The sequence below is a fragment of the Alligator sinensis genome, unplaced genomic scaffold (assembly GCF_000455745.1).
Source record: "Alligator sinensis unplaced genomic scaffold, ASM45574v1 scaffold103_1, whole genome shotgun sequence".
Taxonomy (NCBI): Eukaryota; Metazoa; Chordata; order Crocodylia; family Alligatoridae; genus Alligator; species Alligator sinensis.
In genome coordinates, this window is record NW_005842226.1 from 1,479,637 (window position 1) to 1,496,401 (window position 16,765).

Sequence of the window (16,765 nt, forward strand, 5' to 3'; positions counted from 1 at the left end):
CTTTCCCTAGCTGAAGCGGGTGGGTAGGAAAACCCTGTCCCAACCCCCCTCCCCAGGAGGTGCCCTTCTTCCCCTGGGACAGCAGGGACCATGACCCAGGAAAGCCAATCCCTGGCAGCCCGGGCTTGATTAGCTTCAAATTTTTTCTTCCTGTTAAATTCATTGAAGGAGGACTAAGTTGGAGGGCGGAGATCATGGACTCAGACCTTCCCCAAAGCCCAAGGAGCTGCACAGCTCTAACCTGCTGGTGAAGAGCAGGAAATGAAACGCTGAGCGCATGGCGGGGAATGAGCGGCCTGAGCCAGTGGGGAGGGGAAAGTCAATCTTTGAAAAGCTTTCACTCATAACATTTGAAGGTGCCAGTGGCACGGAGCAGGCTGAAAAGCCAGATGGGCAGACAGACGGACAGACAGACTTGCAGAGTAAAGAGCTGCTGAAAATCTAAACTCCGTCCTTGGTGAATGCGAAGGACATGTGGACCTTATTTCATTGCCCATCCCACCAGCCATGAATTGCTTCAGAGTCCAGGAAATTGCCACGTGTGACTCCTGCCCGGCTGTACTGCCTTGCCTTGGGTGGGCACCACTGGTTCTTCCTGACCCCTGGAGCACGGGAATGGCTGGGCACACATTTGTGCCCCGCTTGCCGTTGTGCCGCTTGGAGTTGAAAGGCAGCCCCGGGTCCATCCTGTGTGGTGGTCCATCCTTGGAGGGGGCAGAAGGGAAGGGACTGTTCTTTCTGTGTCATCTTGTACTATGAACCCCCATCTCGGCTTCGCCTGACCCTCCTTCCCTACCCCCTTGCAGTACCCTGGACAGCTCCGAATACACGGGACAGGCATGGCCCTCCACCCACCTCCCACGGTTGCCCACACCCCAGCACCGGCGCGCTTCCTTTGCTGTCTGTAGTAGTGGGTGCTGGATCCTCTGTGGGCCAGCTGCCCTGTGCATGGCCTGTGAGTGAGCCCCAGCCTTCAGCTCACCGCTTCACACTTGCCCTTGGGCTCCCCTCCCCAGCATGGGACTTTGGCTGCGCCCCAGCCATGCCCCTGTTCCAAGCCCATATCTATTCTGTTGCCAGAAGGCATCCTCTCTCTTCCCAGCTCGAGCATGTTGCCTCATTCAGCCCCTTTCCTGGTTCCCTTCTGGGGCTGTAGTTGAGTTTTGCACCCACTGCAGGGGGCTTCCCCAGGGAGACTCCCCTCTCCCATGGTGAACAAGAAACCTCTGCTTCTCCACTGGCCCTCCTAGAAGGAACAGGCTTCCTTGGGGACATTTCACCACCCCCGATCCCCACATCCATAGGGAAGCTGATAGAAAACTGCTGTCATCAGGGCTAGCAACCAGGGCTAGACTCCCTGCGCTGGAAATCCCAGCACCCGCTAGTTGAGCAAAGGAAGTCACTTCTCCCATCAGGTAGCAGTAGCAAGTTGTTATCATCCCCACAGTGGCCACCAGCAAGCGACATGACCCCATGCCCTGAGCTTGCACATCACTCTCATGGTGCACCAGGAACAACCCTGGGAGCCTTTGGGGGTTTCTCTCTCAACTCATTTTGGCCCCAGAAGGATAGGCCAAGAGGATATTCAAGACCCCTGTTCAGCAGCCTCCTGCACCAGTACTGGGTCTCCTTAAACTCCTAGGCAGAGGAACCAGGAAGCCGGAGGCCAGAGTGAGGGACATGGTTAAAATCCCCCCATCTCCCTCTTTCCTTGAAACCCAGTTCTGTGGAGAGTACAAGGAGATCTCCTCTGTGCTGCCTGCTGCTGCCTTCCCCCTTTGAAGTGCAGGGAGCAGCACCCAGGATCCCAGGCAGCAGGCAGGGCTGGCTGGAGGCATTTCCAGCAGGAAAGGCAGAAGCCCCCTGCCAGGGTCAGGTAGGGGAGATTACAAAGGAGCCTTTGAAAGTCACAGTGGGTGGAGACGGGGGGAAGGAGTGGGCTCCACAGCCTTTGAAGCCTTTCTCTGGCTTCTCCATCCTCATCAGGTCCCTCACCCCCAGGTTTTTGATGTACCAGCAATTGCTTCCCAGCTGGCTGCGCGCCACCCAGCTGGGTGCCCCTTCCCCACGGGTGGTCTCTTCAAAGAGCTCCCTGCTGTCTCAGCTACCTGCAGCAGAGACGCTGCCCACACCAGGGCCCAACTACAGAATTCAGCCCCTACTGCTGCTTTTGAACGCTGAGCTGAATTTGGCCAGTTTTAGTGAGTTTAAAGGGAGAGGCTGTGAGCGCAGGGCTCTGCCGGTGCCCCTTGATCTGGTTGTGTACCCCCCTGTTATCCCTGCCCAGGGCTGCCCCTGGCAGCACTGCCATTGTTCCACTGGTGCCCCTCGCTCCTGACCCACAGCCCCTGCTCCTATGGTACTGGCTTCCCTGCTACTGCTCTGCCTCTCAGGCCCAGCCTGCAGCTCTGGCTACTCCAGCCAGTGGTGCTGACCGAGCCGTTCCGGTCCCCTCGGCCCCGGCTGCATGTTCCTGCTGCTTGTGGCTAAGCCTGTGGTATTGCGTGGCTGTTTTGTGATCTAGAGCAACTCCCACTAGGGGCTGATCTGGGACCCAACAAACTCGTTCCACTGGTGAGCCAGGCATGGTGGAAGCTGAGCCCAGTTCTTGCCATGGGGCTCAGTTGCTGGCTTTATCCAGAGGATCCTCTGCTTCTCCTCTGTGTGCCAGGGCCTCGCCTTAAACTGAGGCCTAGTACTAGCGTAGGGTATCAGAGGTGGCAGGTGCTGGGCTGCTGGCCTAGGCCAGGCCTCCGAGTGACTGCAAGCCTGCATGTACCATGGCCCGGGACCCTCTGTGATGTCCCTGACTTTAGGGACACCCCCTGGCTTTGTGTCCGCTCTTTTCTGTCAGCTGGTGCCAGAAGCCCCTCCTTCCCAGCAGCCCTGGGGACCCTTGGGCTCAGTCAGGATATAACTCAGGGCTCCGTGCCCATAGAGTCCTATGGGCATGAGGGGGCTCTTCTCTCCCTGCCTCTGTCCTACTGCTGCTGCGGCCCCTGTCCTGCCTCCCGCTGGTGCCTCCCTTGAAGCACTGGGGGAGGCTAGCACTGGCAGCCCTGGGCAGGGCACACCAGCTGGGCTCTGTGCTGCTCTTGCTTCCTAATGGCTTGCTGTTTGTTTTTTGTCTGTGTTGTGTCCCCAGTTAAATGGAAGTGGTCAAGTGAAAGTGCCCAGCCACTACATTTCCACCCAGATGCTGGCGCCGCCACCTCCCCCTGGCATGCCCCGGTTGGCAATCTCTCCTGACACCAAATCCACCACGACAACTTCCGAGGGCGGGACGACCTCACCGACATCACCCAGTAAGCAGCCCGCGGCGCCACCAACCCTTGCCGGCATGTCCTGGTGCCATCCGTCCAGTCAGGCCTCGCCCTGCCATTCCCATCATACATGCCTCCTCCTGTTTTCTGGCTACCCTTCTCCCATCTCGCTGGCAACTTGGCTTCATTTAAGTGCTTCTGAGCAGCGGGGGCAGTCTGCAGGCCGTGCCTGGGAGCGAGGGACTCAGGGGCTGGTGTGTGGCGCCATCTCGTAGACAGGGACCCCCTGTCCACTAATGAGCAAAAGCAGTTGCCACCTGACAGCCTGTGTGGAATGAGTTTGCTGGGTCTCAGTTAGTTCTTAATGGGCAGGTCTTTTCATCCCAAGCCCGGGTTAGTCCTCAGGGACATTCTCACAAGAGAAGCCATGGGTGCTGGGCTGCCTTTGTTCTCATAAGGCCTGGCCCCTGGGTCAGGTCAGGGCAGCTCACTGCTGGGGGAGATTGCCCAAGCAGGTTGATAGGATATCGGTCTCTGCTGCAGCTGCTCTAACATGCACAGAGGAGAGTTACTGGGCAGTGGATCTGAGCTGATGCTGTTGAGAACACCCACTCAGGGCTGCTTCCCAGTCCACGCAGTGACCCTGTGTCCCTCAAGAGCCTTCTCCAAGCATGTCTCACTAAACTGGTAGGTCTGTAAAACACAGGGTGTGGGGGAGAGTCAGGACTCCTGGGTTGTATTCCTTTCTCTGACCCATGATTCCTACCAGTCTTGAGTAAACTATGTCACCTGTCTGTGCCTCAGTTTCACCCTCTGAAAAATAATGGAGGTGGGATGCTGCCTGGGGTGGCAGTAAGGTTTGTTTGGTGCATTGGGAGCTCAAGATGAAAGTGTTTGAGCAGGGTGGTTTTGGCTTGCTCGCCCCATCTGCCTGCATGGTGCCCTGGATGGCCTAGCCAGTCTGAACCATGATTCCCTTGCATGCAACAGGCCAGCCTGCATTTGGCATAGGTAGCACGTGCTGGGCTCTGTCTCTTCAGCAGGGGAATTGCTACTCCTGAGTCCTGTGTTAAGAGTCTCACACTTCTGTCCCATGGAGCTCTCAGGAGATGCATGGAAAAAAACCTGCAAAACCGTCGGGCTTTAAAGGAAAGAGAAATTTAAAGAGTGAGCAAAGGGCTTTGCTAATGCTGGGAACCTAGTTCCTACCATGACCATCTCCAGGGCAGCCCATGCAGCATGTCGGTCTGCAGGCCTGACCTGATGCCCACAGAAGTTGGGAGAAGCATTGATCCCTAGAGCTGCTGAGCATCAGCAATGGCACTATTGACCTAGTGAGGCTCTTAGCTGCTTTGGAGCAGGCATATGGGCTGTGTGAACAGACCCACCAGCAACTGGTGGTGCCCCAGCCCTTTCCTTGGTACCAGCAACTGTGATGCAATGTGGCTTTGCAATAGAGCCAAGTAGGGGACTCCGGATTGGATAAAACAGGGACTACCTCCATGGGTTCCTTGCCATCCAGTCCACCTGCCACCATCCTGCTCTGTCTGCCCACTGTTAGATAGCACAGCCCAGAGAGCATCTTCTCAGCTTTGCTTGGCTGCCAGTTGTCTCATCAGGACACTCATGGTGGGCATGTCACACTCAGGAATCCCTGTGCAGCATCAGCATCTCATCACGAACCACACCGCAGAGGCTGAGCTCTCTGGGCACTGCTGCTGCCCCCTGACCTGGGGGGATGGCACATTGGTGCAAGGCACTGGCATGGCTCAGAGCTGCCTGCATGTGAACATACACTAAACTGCAAAGCAGCAGAGCTGAGTGCCAGCCCTGTGTGGAGTTGGAACAGCTCGCCCATTCCAGGCCCTGCCCCTGTGAAGAGAATACCTTACCTGCTGGCGAAATGTAACTGCTGCACTTAAATATTGCTGGATAGTAAATAGATGGATGGATCAAAAGAAATCCATCAAGGCTTGTCCACTAGGAAAGGGCCGCTTTGCATGAGCTGAAGGAAGTAGCTGTCCAGGTAGCGGGGAGGCAGCAAGATTGAAAGGCGGCTGGGGGCCCTGTTGGGAGCGTCTCCCCTCCAAGGCTGAAGGATGAACTCTTTGTGCACGCAGTCTGCTCGGTTGGATAGTTAGCAGGGGGCAGCAGGACCTGAGAGCCCGTTCCAAGTTAGAGGAGCATCCTGGGAGCTAGAGAGTGATGGGACGACAGTCAGGAGAGGCTGTTGTGCAGGCTGGGTTAGCTCCATGCCTTCTGGAAACGGGAGAGCAGGGGGTCAAGAGGAGTGTGGGACGCGTCCCCTCCAGAGCCGTAGCCCAGAAGGTGGCAAGCTGAGGCAAAGAGCCAGCGCTCCGGGAGCAGCAGCAGGAGCAGATCCAGCCACGAGAGGGAGACAGTGAGCACAGGTCCCGCCTGAGGCAGCAGCACACAACCGACCTGAAGCTCTGGCTCACTGGCTCCCAGCCTGTGCTGCCTGAGGGCCCCACACGCGGTCAGCCTGGTGCCCAGATCACAGCCAGGAATGACTGTTGCTTGGAGCAAAGCCCTCACACAGGCCCCTGCAATGGCTCCCTCCCAAGCAAAGATGGGACTGGAGGCGTGGGAGCGTGGGCACTCTGGGTGTGACAGCTCTCAGCATGCCCTGCAGCAACCGATGCTGCCCTGCTTCACGTAATGGCATTAAAAAAGCAGCACTGTCTTATCTGCAACTGTGTGTCCTAGTGGCTAGAGCAGGGGGCTGGAAGCCAGGCTTTCCTTGGGCTAGTACTGTTTTTGCCACTGCCTTATGTGACCTTGGGCAGGTTGCTTTACCCCTTGGTTTCTCTACCTGAGTCTTTGAGATGTCAGTGCTCCTCTGCCCCAGGCCAGGGCTGGCACCTGGATGCTTGTGAAGCCCTCTGCTTCTTGCTTAGAGAGGGCAAAGCATAGCGATAAGCTGGCTTGTGTGTGTTACCCCATCCCCATGTTGAATATGACTCGAACTGTGTATCTTAACCCCCATACTGCAGTCTCAACCCAGGGCTGCTCAGGCGGATTCTGCGGGTAACCAGGACTCCAGACTCACAAGGACATCGACACAGCACCCTTCGCTCTTGCTGAACAAACGTGTTTGAGAGGCTGCCGTGTGAATGGGCTGCAGCCTGCTCCCCTGACCCTGCCATCAGCCCCCATCCCACCATAGCCAGCAGCACTGGGCCATGTCCTTTAGGAGATGCACAGAGTAGCCGCAAGGGGCCTGGAAGCCAGGAGCTGCCAGGTTCTCGTTCTGCAGTGTCACTCTGTGGCCTTGGCCAAGCCACTTTGCCTCCGCGCCTTGCTTGTCATGTGGAGAGAGTGATGCTGAGCTGCTCCTCAGGGGGTTGCACTGGTTCATGAGCGTAGCAGGGGGTCTGCCCTCAGCCCAGTTAACGAGCTCTCTGGTTTATTTCCCCAGCCTACTCTGCACCAGGCACGCCCCCTGCGAACCGTTCCTTCGTGGGATTAGGACCAAGGGATCCTGGGAGTATCTATCAGGCACAGGTGAGAGCCGTGAGCGCTGCGGGCGGGACTCTTCCACACAGGTGTCTCTTCCGGCCCGGCCTGTCCCAGCTCTGGCAAAGGGGGAGGTCTCTGGCCTCCTGCCTCGGGGTCCATGTGCCAAACACTTGCACAGAAGGGACCACTGAGGCAGCTGGATGCCAGCAGCCGTGTCCTATGGCAAGGAAGTGCAAGCAGGTTGTGCTGAGGAGGCAGGTCAGGAGTTAGGCAGGGGAAGAGCCAGGGAGCGTGACCAGAATGGCGAGACCTTCACTGGAGACCAGCATCTGCGAGGCACCTGACTGGAGCCTAGGCTGCCTGGGGGGATGTGACTAATCCCAGGGGCCATGCCTCCTAGGGTATAAATGCCTGGACGGACAGACAGACAGGTGTCCCGCAAAGGTGGAGTGTAGCCACCACGCCAGCTGGTAGTGTCGTGTGGTAGCAAATGAAGCCTTGTAGCTCACTGGAGTCTAGGGTGGCTGAATTGGGGCCTGGCTCCCTGTTTGTGCCGGCTGCTAAACTTTATCCCAGGGAGCAGGGGTGAAGAACGCCCCAGGTCAGAGGTTCGTGCTGCACCAGCGATGCTGCCCAGCCCTGAGCCACAGCCATGGTGGGAGGTGCCAGATAAGGAAGCTTGAAACCGTCTCTGGGAGCTCCCTATTCTGGAGCTAAGGGCAGACCTGCTCTGCCAGTCCGGGCAGCCCCAGGGCGGTTGCAGCGGGCACGCTCCAGGGCTGTTAGCAGAGGAAAATTCGTAGGAGGCCCTTTATGCCAACTTTAAAGTTCCTTAAAGCCAACACGGCTGAGTGGCTGTGAGGATCAGACCCGCACTGGTTTCCATGTCTGTGCCTGTGCTCCAGCCTAGATGCAGCCAAGATTTGCCCACAAGCTATGGGTTGCGTCCACATTGTTGCCTTCCTGCAGCCCAGTCCCATGGTTGTGCGTCTGTCCTGCCCATGCTATCAATCTATGTTTGTCCCAGGGCATTGCAGGAGACTCCAGCAGCAATCCCATGGTGCCTCAGCAGGGGGTTCAGCACCCAGAGCAGGGCACCCAGTGGCACCTGTGGTGCAGTGCATTCTGGGATATGTTAGCATGCAGGAAGAAAGGAGATGTTGCCCAAACTGGTTACCACGGAGACACCCAGGAGCTACGCCAGGCCTGTGGCAGTGACACATGTCCAGCTGCCATGGTTACTGACCCAGCAGCAGCCATGTGCAAGCGGGCACCAGCTGCGGCAAGTATCATGCTTTGCTGTGGACGAGGCAGGACCTGATGCGCCAGGCACTGTACAAACTGGCAGGGCAGGTTTCTGCTCCGGCTGCGGAAACACCCAGATAAAAGCTGTGCCAAGCATGGGCACGGAGGGGAGCCTGGGGCTAGAGGAGGGGCCTGTGCTCTCAGTCAGCGATTATTTCACCTTCTTAAAGGACAGTGCAACCCTGGTCCTCCCAAGCCCGAGGAAGGCTTGGCACAGGCTGAGCTGCCAGAGACAGGCTGCTGGGGCCAGGATGAGAGCCAGGCTCCCCTCACTGGTGCCCAGCTGGCCTGTGCAAGCTGCAGGCACCACTGTGCAGGGCGTTGGAGTCTCAGCCGAGTTCCCAGGAGGCAGTTGCCTTCAATGGCCTCAAAGGACGGCCAAGACCTGCTTGGGCTGTGAGTTGGGGTGTCCTGCATGGAGATCCCACATGGGCACAGCTCAGATGGAGGAGGATGTCCCCACTGACGTCCACGCTGCGCCCAGTACGGGGGTCAGGCAGAACCCGAAACCCACTGCAGCCAAGGGAAGGCGTCCCACTGGGTTTGGCTCGGGGCTGGGGCCTGGCCCAGCTCCCGCACCCATCCTGGACTCTGTTCTCCAGGTCTTGGCTCTGCTTCTGAGTCCCTCGTGTTTTCCCAGCCTGCTTCTGTGGGACTGCAGCTGCTTGGAGCCCTGCTCCCACCTTGGCACCCGCCCAGCACGGCGGAGCCGCGGTACAAACATGCCACTGAAAAAAAAGTTGGCACCAGTAACTGGTGAGGCTGCATCCACGCTCCGCCCCCGCCACCCCCGCCGCCCGACTGGCACAGCCACCGTTTGGCACCTGATTGGTTGGCCCCGTAGCGTGATGGCCATCAGCCAATGGGATTCCTCTTCCTCCTCCTCGGGCAACGTTGGCACCTGGCAGGGCCGTTAGGCGGAGCGCCGGTCGGAGGCGCGGCGAGGTTTTCCGGGCCGTGAGGATATTGCTCCCCACGAAGCCCCCCAAGGGGCAGCTCTTGGCTCTTAAAGAGACAGGGCCTTGCACCAGCAGCTCACGGCGGTGCTGGGGCACCGTCCACTGGGGCACGGCCCTGCTGTTGGGAGCGTCTTTGCCCCAGGCCACGTCCGTACACCCCGTCACTCCACCACTGCGTCCCCAACGGCCTGTTAGAGCCACAGTGGGATCTGGCGTGTGCATTTCCAGCTGCTTTTAATTAGCCGTGCTTATTATTTAATCCATAATTCATTAGCTGATGTGTACCCAGCGCTGAGCGTGATCCACAGCATTCATCGCACCATGCTCCTGGCCGTGCGTGGGCTTCCCTGGGTCGCTAGGGGGCACCCTTCCCCCCAGGCACCAGCGGGGAGCAGCACGCTGGGGGTGCCGCGCACCTGCAGGTGGTTGTCAGTAATTTGGCGGCAGGCTGCAAAAGCTCACGCCTCTCTGAACACGTTAGTCTGTAAGGTGCCACCTTGCCCTGTCTTCTGACTGCTACTCGTGGCAGCACAGAGCCATCACGCTAGGCACTGTGTCCACACACAATAGAAAAAGCCTCTTTCCCAGAGTTTTCCATCTGAATATAAGACGAGAGACAGGAGGATACATGCACAGACAGAGGAGCTCCCAAGTGACTCTAGGGCAATTAGACATATAAAACGCAGCACCTGTGGGGTGGTCACAGTTTTGTGGGGTGTTTCATGAGGGTACAATGAAGGCCAGAATCCTGCCAGGACTTCTGCTCTTTTCAAATGATCCTGGGATTTCCAAGCGGCTTAGGAGCCCTTATTTCCCATCCTAAATGGCCGCTGTTCAATGCTGTGCTCCACCCCAGAGCTAGCTGCATTTCAGGAGGAGATGAAATGTTCTCAGTGACCTGCCCCCCCAGACACCCAGGTTTGATGGGCTGGTGTATGAGAAGTGCTGTGCAGCTCACAGGTGGAAACTCCTGCATGAGGCATTATTGATGCCCAGTGAGTGCATGCAGGCTCAGAAGCAGACTCTGCTGAGGGATGCTCCAGCTTCCCGCTCTGGCTTTGACCCGGCAGCACAGTCACACATGACACAAGTGAGGCAGGTTCAGCTGTCCCCAGGCACTGGCTCAGAGATGCAGCACTGCGGCTCCACGCTCAGGGCTTACACAGGGCAGACATTGCCATGGTGGCTATTTCTGCGCCCCCTTGCAGAGGTGGTGGCTGCTGCAGTGGCTCACCAGTCCCTAGAGACTGCAGCCTTCTCTTTAGTTCCCCCTGCGCTGCCCAGTCCTTGCCAAGGGGCCGGAGGGGCTGGCAGCCTTTCTGACTCATCGAACCCTTATCCAAAGCGCACCAGCCAGAGTGCCCATTAGTGCCCGTTGTGCTGGCGCCTTGGTGCTGCACAGTCGTCAGTCAGGAAGCAGAGAGCCCCGGCCTGCCGGAAATTCCTTCCCTTTCTGCTTTCCCCTTCTCTCCCTGCGTCCCACGTGCTTGTGGAATAAATGCAAGGGCTATAAACACAGGGCTGTTTGTCTAGTGTCTCTGGAGAGGCCAGAGGCTGGGAGGGAGCCCAGGTGAACACTGACTTCATTCATTGTGGTTTTAATCCCCAGGGAACAAAAGCATTTGCACAGAGACCAGGTGCAGCATGCAGCAGGCTGCCTGCAGAGCCCTGGCTAGCATGACCTGCAGCTCTGGGACTGCTGCCGGGGACTCACTCACTCAGAAACACCCCATAATTGCTGACCTGACAAAGTCAGCCCCCTGCACTCGCTCCATCCTTAACGAGAGCCAAAAGCCTTCCCTCATTGTACCTCGCCGCTAATTACACCATTGCTTTTCCCATGATACCAGCAACACAATGGGTAGCAATGAGCTTGTGGGGGGGCGGGCAATAGTGTGTGTGTACACATGCACGTGCACCTCTACTGGTTGGCCTTGGAAGTACTCCAAGGTGTGTCATAGCCCCTATACCTGTAGCTAATAGAAATAGTGTGTGTGAGCTGTGAGGGCTGTTCCTAGCTGTGGACTGGGAGGAGGGACCAGTTGGTGTGGTGAAGATAAGCCATGGACCATGCAGGCAAAATTCTTCCACTGAGTCAGCTCTGGAGCAGCGACCCAGCTGTGCAGCAGTCGGTACAATACGGTCAGAGCACTTTTGCCCCCAAGTCAGTAGTGAGTGGCCCCCAGCCCAGAGACAGAGGATGCTGTGCTGTAGGCCATGGGGGAGGACTTCAGTAGGCAGCACTGTCCCCTGGCAGTCAGCGTTAGGGGGTAGGATGGGACCTCAGAAGGGGGCACCCCCCCCTCAGCCCCGCCCCACCCCTCCTGAACACGAGTGATGGGCACTTCCCGGGTGCCCTGCAGTGCATGAACAGTGTTCCCAGAGCCACGTGAATGCCAACACTGTGTCTGCATCTGCCCGCCCTCCCCTGGCCTTTCTCCACTTCCTGGCCTGCCGTGCCGGGTCCACTGGATCAAATGAACTCTCCGAAGGAAAGCAGATCTTCAAAGCAGGAGCGCTTGCAGAGCTCCAGCCATCCACAGCCACCTGCTCTGCCCGGCCAGTGTCTCTGCTCCATCCTGGGGAACAAAAGTGCCTTGTCTCCCTCCTCTGTGCCCTAGCCCTTGCCTCTGCCTCAGTTTCTCAGCTATGTCCCCACGTGGGATTCCCCACACTGTGCAGATCTGAGGGCTCAGTCCAGTTCGGAGCAGGCAGGTGGCACTGGCAGGTCCCTGATGGCAGCCAGTGGGGAAACTGCATGGGAAGTTGGGGCTGCGCCCAGGTTCCCTCCAGTCCAGCTGCAAAGTGCATTGCCAAGGGATGCTGGTGGGTGAGGCACTGGTGCTGCCACCTGCTGGGAGGCAGCAGGCCTGCAGGGGGGGGTCTTCTCTTGAAAGTGTTTGCAACTCCGTTCGCTGGCACTGTGCTCCTGGCTTTGTGGAAAGCAGCCACTCAGCCCCTGTCAGGGTTTGGGAAATGGATCTGGTCCTTTCTGATGATTCATTCTGGCCTGGGACATGTAAGAATTTTTTTGTGTCCCAAGCCAAATCAGCCAAATCAAGTCCAAATCCATGAGTCAGTCCAGAACCACAAGTGGCATAAGGTTTGGCCTTTTTTCTGCCTAGAAATGCGGGCTGTATCTACTCTGGAAGTCTCTGTAGGTGGCTGGTGAATGCCACAAGAGACTTCTGCATAGCTAGGTTGGCACACTCCAGCTGATGCAGATATGCCGGATACCCCCTGTCCCCATGTGCAAAGGCTATTGACACCTCGTCATTCAGGAATTGGTATGGCAAGCATGGCACAAAGGCTGCTTCTGCCGCCATGTTCCCTGTGTCCACCAGGGAACTCCACTACCATTGCTGTGCCAGCACCGCCGTGGCATCAGCCATGCCGTCATGCAAACAAGCCCTGAGGGCCCAGTGATGGAGGGGGAAAGAGAATAGTCCACACTAGAAAGGTTGCATGGCTTCACATCGATTCCTTTGCAAGGGTGCAGGTCCTTCACTTAGGTGCTCTTAAGCTAGAGTGAGCCTTGCTGATGGGTTTAGATGAGGAAGGTTTAGAGTTAAGCTAAATGTGTTTAAGCAAGGATCAAACCAATGTGTGTCTGTCTGGAGGATTAGCACCACTTGTAAAGAGCTGGGTTTTAAATTCAGGCTGTTCAATCAGTTCAGCTTCTCCCATGTGGACAAGGCTTTTATCAGCTAGTCATAAACCTCCATGTCTGCTTTTATGTTATTTGACTCCAGTGCCTAGCAATTACTTGGGAGGCAAGAAGCCTTTGAGGCATTCCTTATCCCCAAGCCTTCAGCTGAAGGGCCCAAAGAGCGCATACATAAGCATGTGATGAGATTTCTTTCTTCCCATTTCCCCAGCCTCTCATCCCAACCTCCCCCTCTCCCCAACTAGCCTGGCTCCTACTCCTCTGCACTCCAGTCAGCTCATTTCCTCCTCCTCCTCCCCTGTGCTGCCTCTGCCAGCAAAAGGGACATCAAAAGCACAGGAGGGACAGACTCCCTGCACCCACTCGGGGAGACGTCTGCACAGCAGGATGCAGTGCCGTGGTGCCAAGAGATATCCATGTTCATTCTGAATGGGCCAATTAGCAGTTTGGCTAAGTAACCCTGGCAGACAGACAGACAGACAGACAGAGAACTTGCTCCCTTAGCATGGGGAACTCTGCATGGCACGGGAGCACACTTAGCTCCCGTGCCCAGCCCTGCAGTGGCCTGGGTGCCAGGTAGAGCAGTTTCAGGGAAAGTCCCACTCAGCCATGGTAGTGCTGGACTCAAATGTAGTGTATCACCAGATGGGGATTGTGTGTGCAGAGATCCGCACAGATACGCTGAGTGCAGGCAGAGCTCACACAAACTTTTCAGAGCAGAACTTTTCAGGAGTGCCTCTTGCCCACCTGCACTGAGCATGTGCAAAGTAAGACATGGAGGGTCACAATTTGGCCAAACCAGGGTGCTTTTTCCTGAGGACAGCCCAGACCACGCTCGTGCTATACTGCAGGTCCCTGCTCTGAAGCATGAGAGTGCTACAACTTCTCTGTTCAGTTCCCTGAGCTTTCAGTGTGGTGCCAGGCCTGGGACCAGAGCTGGGAGCACTTCCCTTCCACTGGGATGGAGACTTGACTGAGGTACTCTAGAGACCTAGGCATATCCCCTGCCCTGTGTTGTGGCATCCTCTGCTGGGCTGGCAGGAGCTGGTTGCCACCTGCCAGTCCCTTAGTCACTAGGCTTAGCGCTTTTCAGAGCAGTGCCCCCGTTGGTATGCAGCCCAGGTGCATGCACTTGCAAGGTGGTAGCAGGGTGCCAGCCCCCCACACCAGCAGGCCATAGTTTCTTCCCTAACTTTCCATCCTTGGACCCTATGCACAGAGCAGCCCCAGTTACACGAAGAATTAATAACACTCAGTCAGTCCACGCTCAGAGCTGGGCTGCTGGAGCCCCAGGGATGCAGGGAGCTGCAAATAATTCATAGTGCTCTCCAGCAAGTTGGAGGCGAGAGGTACAACTTCTCCCCACCCCCTCCCGCCCAGAGCACAGCAGGAGCCAGGACTTCAGAGGGACTCAGCCCAAGCCCTGCTGATAGACAGAGCAGGTGGTAAGGCAGGATGCAGGGGGTGCTGAGATGCCCCCAGCAGGGTCCTGCTGTCTGATCCAAGCAGGCTGGGTGCTCCACATGACCCGGCCTGCACAACAGACTTAGACCCCCGGCAAGACACTGTGCAGGTTCCCAGCTCTGGGATGGGGGGAGGGCTTTGGTTTCCAAGTCAGCTCGGAGAAGCTTAGGACTCCTGGCTTCTCTGCCGGGTTTTGCTATTGGCTTGTCCTGCAGTCTTGTGGGAGCTTCGTATGAACTTATCATGAAGATTTATGTGTCCTGCAGTCCCACCCCACCTCTGATACTCAACAGCAGGGAATCGCAAACACTTTCCTTGGGGAACCACAGCCCCCAGAGAGCATTGTGCCTGCCTGATGGGCCTTCAAAGGACATGTGAGCCCTCCTGGCCGGCAGCATGGCAGTAGCACGGGGCTGTATGTGCTCCGGGGAGAAGCATCCTCACCCCAGACAGCAAACAGGCTCCACAGTAGGTAGACACAGGGGCTTGGGGGAGCCAGGGAGCTTCCTGCAGGACACCCCACAAGTCAGAGGCAGGCTCCCAGGACCCAGGCTGGGGCTCTGTGCACACTGCCCTGTTCTCTCTTGTCCCTGCTCTCCTTTGCATAGGCCATGCTCCATCTGGGGTGAGGATAAGTAGGCAGCCTCTCCCACACCCGGGCAAGGGACAAGCAAGCCTGGAGGCTGAGCCTATGGAGCCCTGTGCCTCAGGCCAGGCAAAAGGGCCCAGAAGGACTTCTGTAAAAAGGGCAGTGCCCCATTGCCAAGTACAGACCAGACCCCAGCTCCCTGCACCCAGCAAGGCTGAGATCCCACAGCAGGGACAAGGAGACAGGAAGCTCTGTCCCTGCGACTCCGGCTGTTCCTTCCACACAGGCTGCACATGGTGCCTGCTGGGGCAGGGGCTGGCTGAGGTCTGTCCTGAGGGGATGCTGGAGCCAGTGCTCCACAAAGGGGTCAAGCAGCTGTTTCTCCTGCTCCATGCCCCTTCACTCTCCCCACACCCTCTCTGACCTCCTCAGCCACCCCGCAGCCCTTGGAGGCTGCCCAGCCTGCACATACACTTGCCTTCTGCTCCCACTGGCACACCCTTTACCTTCTAGTTGTTTCAACCATCTCTTCCCCCCATGTCCATGTGTCTGTCCCATCCAGGCCCTTATTCTGTAAGACCCTCATGTAGTGTGTTCATTGTCCCTGTATTTGAGTAGCTGCCTCCTCCCCCATTCTGCTCATCACTGACGGGTTGGGAAACTCCTAACAACTCCAAAGACAGCCAGGGCTGAGCCCCTCCACCATCCAAGGGCTAAGGATCACTTCTCCCACTCTTATGATGCAGCCACCTTGGGTGCAGCCCAGTGGCTGCTAAATATTGCACAGGGTTGCACAGAGGGATGGAGCCCAAAGCACAGAAGGCCCCTGTGCCCATTGGGATAGCAGTGGTCGGTCTAGGTGCCTGCCCCACCATGGAACTTGCCTGGGACAGCTTGACTCTTGCAAAGCAAGCCTGACGAACACCAGACTGAATGGTCCCATATGGCCAGCACCCAGGGCTTGCACAGCCTTTAGCCCCGCAGCACTGCCCAGTCATAGCACGGCGCTGGGACAAGGCAGGCAGTCAGATGGCAGAGAAACCCAATGACCCAGAGCAATGGCTCTCTGCTTGAGTGGCTCAGAGCGAGAGGCATCTCCAAAGGGAGGCGGGATCTTGCTGCAATGCCCTAGAGAAATGGAGACATTGGGGACCAACAGAGGCAAAATGAGCACAGATCCCTGCACCGACAGGTGTGCCAGAGATCCTGCAGGCTCTGATGCCTGCCTGTGGGCAGGGCCTCCAGCCCCTGGCACCTGGAGGAAGCTGATGAATTTGGAGAGGGGTCACACAGTGCCTGGTGCTGAGAACATGGCTTTGTATCGGGTTCAGGGGGAAGGGGTTGTATATATTCTGGGAGCTGTGCGTCTGGCATGATATTCATGGGATGAGCCTGAGGGGCCTGGTTCTGTACAGGGGTCACAACCAGCAGCCTTGATGCTTTGTTCCTGGGCAGTTTACAAACCTCACAGCACTGGCGCTGTGCCCACATGGGCAAGAGGCGAGCGTGGCACAGCATGGGGTGAGGCAGGAGTGGGGCAGAGGCAGGAGAGGGGTGGGGGCATGGGGCACAGTGCGGGGTAGACTGTGGCGGCTCGCCCAGCTCCGGGTGCAGAGGTTGGAGCTCCTTTGCCCTGCCACCACCCCCCAGCTGAGGCCACTTGCCTGCTCCAGGGTCAGTGGCCTGCACAGAGTGCGGATGCAGGGGTGGGTTTCAGGGCTTTCTGCTGGGGGCAGTACTGCCTAATGGCTCCGGGATGGGGCTTAGACCAGCTCTGCCACTGGATGACCTGGGCAAGCCACCCTTCTGCAGCTCCTAGCACAGAAGAGCCCTTATCTGGATCCAGACGCCAGCAGAGAGGCCCCGTCCCTGGGGCCAGCTGTCTTGGGTGTGAGCACTGACTCAATGCGGCCAGTGCCCCAGGGCAGCCAGCCAGAAGGCTGCTCCGGCTCTCTGGGGTGCTGGCTGTCTCCCTCCCTCTTCCTGTGTTGAGCAGGCCAGGATTTTGCTGGTGTGACACTAAGCACTTTTGGGAAAA

General features: G+C 57.6%; 1 protein-coding gene across 1 annotated transcript in view; it reads left to right on the forward strand.

Annotated features, from left to right (window-relative positions):
• NFIC (nuclear factor I C) overlaps window positions 1-16,765 on the forward strand; it is a gene marked incomplete at its 5' end in the record, with an annotated part of 96,006 nt that overhangs the window by 68,011 nt on the left and 11,230 nt on the right. Inside the window, 2 exons of the mRNA XM_025208317.1 lie at window positions 3,146-3,305; window positions 6,703-6,788. Of these exons, the coding sequence (XP_025064102.1) occupies window positions 3,146-3,305; window positions 6,703-6,788 (246 nt within the window). The remainder of the gene's footprint in view (window positions 1-3,145; window positions 3,306-6,702; window positions 6,789-16,765) is intronic.